Source organism: Mytilus trossulus, chromosome 5 (assembly GCF_036588685.1).
Source record: "Mytilus trossulus isolate FHL-02 chromosome 5, PNRI_Mtr1.1.1.hap1, whole genome shotgun sequence".
Taxonomy (NCBI): domain Eukaryota; kingdom Metazoa; phylum Mollusca; class Bivalvia; order Mytilida; family Mytilidae; genus Mytilus; species Mytilus trossulus.
The window spans coordinates 12712133-12720278 of NC_086377.1; the positions used below are offsets into that span (position 1 = coordinate 12712133).

The 8146-nt window shown below is 37.1% G+C and overlaps 1 protein-coding gene across 1 annotated transcript; it reads left to right on the forward strand.

The window, feature by feature from the left end:
- Positions 1-30: 30 nt before the first annotated feature.
- LOC134717608 (uncharacterized) lies at positions 31-2324 on the forward strand. Its single transcript, XM_063580103.1, has 3 exons — positions 31-45; positions 649-891; positions 1215-2324. Exons 1-3 carry the CDS (start codon positions 31-33, stop codon positions 2322-2324), a joined length of 1368 nt encoding a protein of 455 aa, XP_063436173.1.
- The last annotated feature ends 5822 nt before the right edge of the window (positions 2325-8146 follow it).

Genomic DNA, 8146 nt, shown 5'->3' on the forward strand with positions numbered 1-8146 from the left:
TACATTGATAGATGATGAATTAATTGATTCATGTTAGCTTTTATGGTAATTTAAAATCGATAATTGATGCAAAATGATGACAAATTGAACATTTAAAACTTGTAACAATGTGTTTCTACTTTTTTTTGTTGATTGAAATTATATACACATGTTTTTAAACGAAAAGTACATGTCATGTATTAACAGTACAGTTAGACAGTTAAAGATAACATATACAGTTAGGCATTCAAAGATAAAATACAGTACAGGCAGGCAGTTACAAATAAAACACAATACAGTTAGACATTCAAAGATAAAATACAGTACAGGCAGGCAGTCAAAGATAAAGTAGACCAGTAGTCAGCACTTTTTGTGCTGACATGAATTGTCATTGATATGGTTATATTTATAAATTTACAGTTAACAACATTTTGTATTTTTTGAAATACTTAGGCTTTTCTACCTCAGGCATAGCTCACCTTAGCTGTATTTGGCAAAACTTTTCGGAATTTTGGTCATCAATGCTTTTAAACTTCGCACTTTTATGTGGCCTTTTTAAAAAAACATTTATTCGAGCGTCACTGATGAGTCTTTTGTAGACAAAACGCGCGTCTGGGGGTATATACTAAATTTAGTCCTGGTATCTATGATGAGTTTATTTATATACAGTACAGTCAAGCAGTCAAAGATAAAATACAGTACCGTCAGGCAGTCAAAGATAGAATACAGTACAGTCAGGCAGTACAAGATAAAATACAGTACAGTAAGGCAGTCAAAGATAAAATACAGCACAGTCAGGCAGTCAAAGATAGAATACAGCACGATCAGGTAGTCAAAGATAACATACAGTACAATCAGGCAGTCAAAGAAAGAATACAGTACAGTAGGCAGTCAAAGATAGAATACAGCACGGTCAGGCAGTCAAAGATAAAATACAGTACAGTTAAGCAGTCAATGATAGAATACAGTACAGTAGGCAGTCAAAGATAGAATACAGCACGGTCAGGCATTCAAAGATAGAATACAGTACGGTCAGGCAGTCAAAGATAGAATACAGCACAATCAGGTAGTCAAAGATAGAATACAGTACAGCTATGCAGTCAAAGATAGAATACAGCACGGTCAGACAGTCAAAGATAGAATACAGTACAGTAGGCAGTCAAAGATAGAATACAGCACAGTCAGGCAGTCAAAGATAGAATACAGTACAGTAGGCAGTCAAAGATCAAATACAGCACGGTCAGGCAGTCAAAGATAGAATACAGCACGATCAGGCAGTCAAAGATAGAATACAGCACGGCCAGGCAGTCAAAGATAGAATACTGTACAGTCAAGCAGTCAAAGATAGAATACAGCACGGTCAGGCAGTCAAAGATAACATACAGTACAGTCATGCAGTCAAAGATAGAATACAGTACGGTCAGGCAGTTCAAGATATAAAACAGTACGGTCAGGCAGTCAAAGATAGAATACAGCACGGTCAGGCAGTCAAAGATAAAATACAGTACAGTCAGACAGTCAAAGATAGAATACATCACGGTCAGGCAGTCAAAGATAGAATACAGTACAGTCATGCAGTCAAAGATAGAATACAGCACGGTCAGGCAGTCAAAGATAGAATACAGCACGGTCAGGCAGTCAAAGATAGAATACAGCACGGTCAGGCAGTCAAAGATAGAATACAGCACGGTCAGGCAGTCAAAGATAGAATACAGTACGGTCAGGCAGTCAAAGATATAAAACAGTACAGTCAGACAGTCAAAGATAGAATACAGCACGGTCAGGCAGTCAAATATAAAATACAGTACAGTCAGACAGTCAAAGATAGAATACAGTACAGTCAGATAGTCAAAGATAGAATACAGCACGGTCAGGCAGTCAAAGATAGAATACAGTACGGTCAGGCAGTCAAAGATATAATACAGCACGGTCAGGCAGTCAAAGATATAAAACAGTACGGTCAGGCAGTCAAAGATAGAATACAGCACGGCCAGGCAGTCAAAGATAGAATACAGTACAGTCATGCAGTCAAAGATAACATACAGTACAGTCAGGCAGCCAAAGATAGAATACAGTACAGTAAGGCAGTCAAAGATATAAAACAGTACGGTCAGGCAGTCAAAGATAGAATACAGCACGGTCAGGCAGTCAAAGATAGAATACAGCACGGTCAGGCAGTCAAAGATAGAATACAGTACAGTCATGCAGTCAAAGATAGAATACAGTACGGTCAGGCAGTCAAAGATAGAATACAGCACGGTCAGGCAGTCAAAGATAGAATACAGCACGGTCAGGCAGTCAACGATAACATACAGTACAGTCATGCAGTCAAAGATAGAATATAGCACAATCAGGCAGTCAAAGATAGAATACAGTACAGTAGGCAGTCAAAGATAGAATACAGCACGGTCAGGCAGTCAAAGATAGAATACAGTACGGCCAGGCAGTCAAAGATATAAAACAGTACGGTCAGGCAGTCAAAGATAGAATACAGCACGGTCATGCAGTCAAAGATAGAATACAGCACGGTCAGGCAGTCAAAGATAGAATACAGTACAGTCATGCAGTCAAAGATAGAATACAGCACGGTCAGGCAGTCAAAGATAGAATACAGCACGGTCAGGCAGTCAAAGATAGAATACAGCACGGTCAGGCAGTCAAAGATAGAATACAGCACGGTCAGGCAGTCAAAGATAGAATACAGCACGGTCAGGCAGTCAAAGATAGAATACTGTACAGTCAGGCAAACAAAGATAAAATACAGTACAGTCTCGCAGTTAAAGATAAAATTCAGTACAGTGAGACAGTCAAAGATAAAATACAGTACAGTCAGGCAGTCAAAGATATATACAGTGCAGTTAGACAGTCAAAGATAGAATACAGTATGGCCAGGCAGTCAAAGATATAAAACAGTACGGTCAGGCAGTCAAAGATAGAATACAGCACGGTCAGGCAGTCAAAGATAGAATACAGTACGGTCAGACAGTCAAAGATATAAAACAGTACGGTCAGGCAGTCAAAGATATAAAACAGTACAGTCAGACAGTCAAAGATAGAATACAGCACGGTCAGGCAGTCAAAGATAGAATACAGTACAGTCAGAGAGTCAAAGATAGAATACAGCACGGTCAGGCAGTCAAAGATAGAATACAGTACGGTCAGGCAGTCAAAGATATAATACAGCACGGTCAGGCAGTCAAAGATATAAAACAGTACGGTCAGGCAGTCAAAGATAGAATACAGCACGGTCAGGCAGTCAAAGATAGAATACAGTACAGTCATGCAGTCAAAGATAACATACAGTACAGTCAGGCAGTCAAAGATAGAATACAGTACGGTAAGGCAGTCAAAGATATAAAACAGTACGGTCAGGCAGTCAAAGATAGAATACAGCACGGTCAGGCAGTCAAAGATAGAATACAGCACGGTCAGGCAGTCAAAGATAGAATACAGTACGGTCAGGCAGTCAAAGATATAATACAGCACGGTCAGGCAGTCAAAGATATAAAACAGTACGGTCAGGCAGTCAAATATAGAATACAGCACGGTCAGGCAGTCAAAGATAGAATACAGTACAGTCATGCAGTCAAAGATAACATTCAGTACAGTCAGGCAGTCAAAGATAGAATACAGTACGGTAAGGCAGTCAAAGATATAAAACAGTACGGTCAGGCAGTCAAAGATAGAATACAGTACAGTCATGCAGTCAAAGATAGAATACAGTACGGTCAGGCAGTCAAAGATAGAATACAGCACGGTCAGGCAGTCAAAGATAGAATACAGCACGGTCAGGCAGTCAACGATAACATACAGTACAGTCATGCAGTCAAAGATAGAATACAGCACGGTCAGGCAGTCAAAGATAGAATACAGTACAGTAGGCAGTCAAAGATAGAATACAGCACGGTCAGGCAGTCAAAGATAGAATACAGTACGGCCAGGCAGTCAAAGATATAAAACAGTACGGTCAGGCAGTCAAAGATAGAATACAGCACGGTCATGCAGTCAAAGATAGAATACAGCACGGTCAGGCAGTCAAAGATAGAATACAGCACGGTCAGGCAGTCAAAGATAGAATACAGCACGGTCAGGCAGTCAAAGATAGAATACAGCACGGTCAGGCAGTCAAAGATAGAATACAGCACGGTCAGGCAGTCAAAGATAGAATACAGCACGGTCAGGCAGTCAAAGATAGAATACTGTACAGTCAGGCAAGCAAAGATAAAATACAGTACAGTCTCGCAGTTAAAGATAAAATACAGTACAGTCAGACAGTCAAAGATAAAATACAGTACAGTCAGGCAGTCACAGATATATACAGTGCAGTTAGGCAGTCAAAGATAGAATACAGTACAGCCAGGCAGTCAAAGATATAAAACATTACGGTCAGGCAGTTAAAGATAGAATACAGCACGGTCAGGCAGTCAAAGATAGAATACAGCACGGTCAGGCAGTCAAAGATAGAATACAGTACAGTCATGCAGTCAAAGATAGAATACAGCACGGTCAGGCAGTCAAAGATAGAATACAGCACGGTCAGGCAGTCAAAGATAGAATACAGCACGGTCAGGCAGTCAAAGATAGAATACAGCACGGTCAGGCAGTCAAAGATAGAATACTGTACAGTCAGGCAAACAAAGATAAAATACAGTACAGTCTCGCAGTTAAAGATAAAATACAGTACAGTCAGACAGTCAAAGATAAAATACAGTACAGTCAGGCAGTCAAAGATATATACAGTGCAGTTAGGCAGTCAAAGATAGAATACAGCACGGTCAGGCAGTCAAAGATAAAATACAGTACAGTCAGACAGTCAAAGATAAAATACAGTACTGTCAGGCAGTCAAAGATATATACAGTGCAGTTGGGCAGTCAAAGATAACATACAGTACAATCAGACAGTCAATGATAAATAATTGCACTCTTGCCTTCCCATGGCTTTAGTCATGAGCACAATACAGATATAGGATACATTGAAATTACATTTTAAATGATTTGTAAATATCAAAGTCAAATTTGAAATGCAAACCTAAAGTATTTATACAATAGTTATGCAGGTATTGGGAAATGTATTTTTATGGATATTGATTTGAACATTCAGGTTTTTTAAATGTACATGTGCAAGGTGACCGTATTTGGCACATTTTTTTTTAAATTTGGTCCTAAATATACTCTTCAACTTTGTATTTGTTTGGCTTTTCAACTGTTTTGATATGAGCGTCACTGATGAGTCTCATGTAGATGAAAAACGCGTCTGGCGTATTAAAATATAATTGTGGTATCTTTGATAACTATTGTACCTGCAATTTAATTTTCAAACTTATATCATTGTATTGTTTTTTGTACATACATTGCTTTCAATTATTTATAATGTGTATTCCTGTTGAAGGAACAAACTCAACCAATTTTTCCAGATGCATGACTATGTATATATGTAGGACTCGGAGGTGCGATGGGGACGCTGAAGTGCGATGGTCATGCTGAAGTGCGATGGGCTACGCCGAAGTACGATGGTCCATTCGCTGAAGTGCGATGGTTTAGCATGCCGTTTGCATATTGTGACGTTTTAATATACAACATGTATAACGTTACATCAAATGCAACATAGATTTGCAGGCAGGATAATAAGTGTTTGTTGATAACATTTTCATGCAAACAAAAGAAATGAATAAATTAACGAAGAATTTAAGTCAGGAACAGGTTTGAGCAGTGCTGGCGGATATTACAAAAATATTTAAAGCTATGTCAAAGCAACGAAAAGATTATCATGGTTTGTGAATGAGCTAGTTTGGTACCCTCCGTAAGACATACAGTATGTCTTCGGAATATACAAATATTGTCAAGAATGTCAATAACGGCCGGGAAACAGACTATAGATGAGCTAACCAGTGTTCGCAAGAATGCGGCAAACATTTTGTACGACAAATAAAATGTATTGATCTTAATATTAATTTGGCTTCTCTTCAACATGTTCAAGAATAATTTACACGATTTAGTGTGTACAATATAATGATGAAATTGCTTACTAGCATTAACAATGTTTTTGCTATATGAAGTTGATTTGTAAGAACACTTATTTTATTGTGGTTACAGCATTTAATCCAACTTCTACAACATGTTAGGCCGACATTAAACTGACTGGTTCCCATACGTGTACTTCCTTATATATATATTGTTTCTCCCCAGCGGCGAATCAGCTAATTTCAGTTTTTGTAACATAAGTATTATTCTCTAGACCTTCACGCCGTGATTATCATATTTTCTGGCACCATACTACTACGTTTCTAATAATTGGCAAATTTAAAAAAAAAAATAAAACAAAATGAAGTTTTTAAAGTCTGGTTTGAATTAACAGAAATTTCAAAATCTTTCAAATGCGAGGCTAGTAGCTAATTGGTCAAATCTGAATAAAGATATACCATTTAATTATTTCATGTAAATTTTGCTTTTAACTCTATATCACAGACAGCTAGATCATCGCACATCAGCGTAACCACCATCGCTCCTCCGTGTAGTTATCAACAAGTTAGCGGCATAATGTCACTATCTCACTTCAACGCGTAAACCAACGCACTTCAGCGTGACCATCGCGGTTAGGAGTATAACATTATAACATTTAATACCTTGAGTGTCTTTATAGAAGTATGAACCGTTTGGTTATTTGTATATTTTGATTGTAGTCTGACTTAATTAGTACATTGTAAAAGAAAAGAGCAAACATCGACCAACATAGTAAGCCTGGGCTGTATTGAAAAGTGTTATCAAGGCAAGACCGTACTTTGACCTTTATAGATATAGGACGATGTGGTGTGAGTGCCAATGAGACAACTCTCCATCCAAAAAATTTAAAAAAAAGTAAACCATTATAGGTCTATGTACGGCCTTCAACACGGAGCCTTGGCTCACACAGAACAATAAGCAATACACGACTCCAAAATTACTAGTGTAAAACCATTCAAACGGGAAAACCAACGGTTTAATCTATATAAAAAAGAGAAACGAGAAACACGTATATATTACATAAACACACGACAACTACTGTACATTAGATTTACTATACTCTTTCACCTTAACAAACTGTGACTAGGAAGATGAGTTGTCTCATTTTCACTTTAACCATATCTTCTTATATCTTTATATAAAATGTGTCTGTTTTCTTTTGTTATTTACACATTAGTTTAAAAGCATTCTATTTCAGAATTAAATTAATTTAACACGTATCGGAAGTGCGAATATGAATGATCCCAGTATTCATTATATGAGGATTTTAAATTATACTTCCGGAGTATTAACTTATAACTGTTGATACATTTAAAAGCAAAAGAATCTGCTAAGCTTATTTCGCAGAGAAGATTAAACTAGAAAATAATTCATTGTTAATTTAATCTGAAAAATACTTAAAGATTATGCTGCCATGATCATGAACTGTATTTTCACGTCTGGAATATTATATTACAACAACATAAGTGTCTACTCATGTTTCAGGTTTAGTCATTGAACCTAGTAAAACGTTCGTCTACTTTATTACATGAGTGATAGTCTTTGATGCTTCGGAGAACAAGTGCACTTTTTTAAATACACAATTATAAAAAGGTTATGTTCATTATTGATGTTCTGTATGTATGTGCCAGTCCCATGTCAGAAACATGTTTTTCAGTGGTTGACGTTTGTTGCTGTGTTACTCATTTGTTTTCCGTTTAGTTCATTTGTACATTTTCTAGTTCGTAATCAAATCATTTGAATTGTTTTACATTTATGGTGTTGGGGACTTTTAGAGCTTACTTTGTGTGATTGACTTTGCTGATTGTTTGAGGTCGTACAGTGACCTATAGCTGTTAATTTCTAGGACGTGTTGGTCTCTTGTTCAGTTTTGTCTCATTGGCAATCATACCACATCTTCTTTTTATGAAAATTAATTGTAAGTTTGACAAATTGACTTTCTGTTAAGGTATTTTTTACAGTCCTTGGATAATAATGTAAGTCCAAAGTAACCTAGTATCATGAACATGTGAATGTGTGTTGTTCGGATAATATTTATCAACATGATTAATGCCATTCTATTCCTCTGTCACACCGGATATTTTAACATTAGTTTTTTTTTGTATGAACAACAGCTTCACAATGTATTAAATAGTTTTCATTAATATGGAAACTCTTTCCAACATTT

Coding starts and splice junctions, on each gene's coding strand:
- LOC134717608 (XM_063580103.1), top strand. Junction 892..1,214: donor CAAAGATAGAATACAGCACG/GTCAGGCAGTCA, acceptor GATCAAATACAG/CACGGTCAGGCAGTCAAAGA.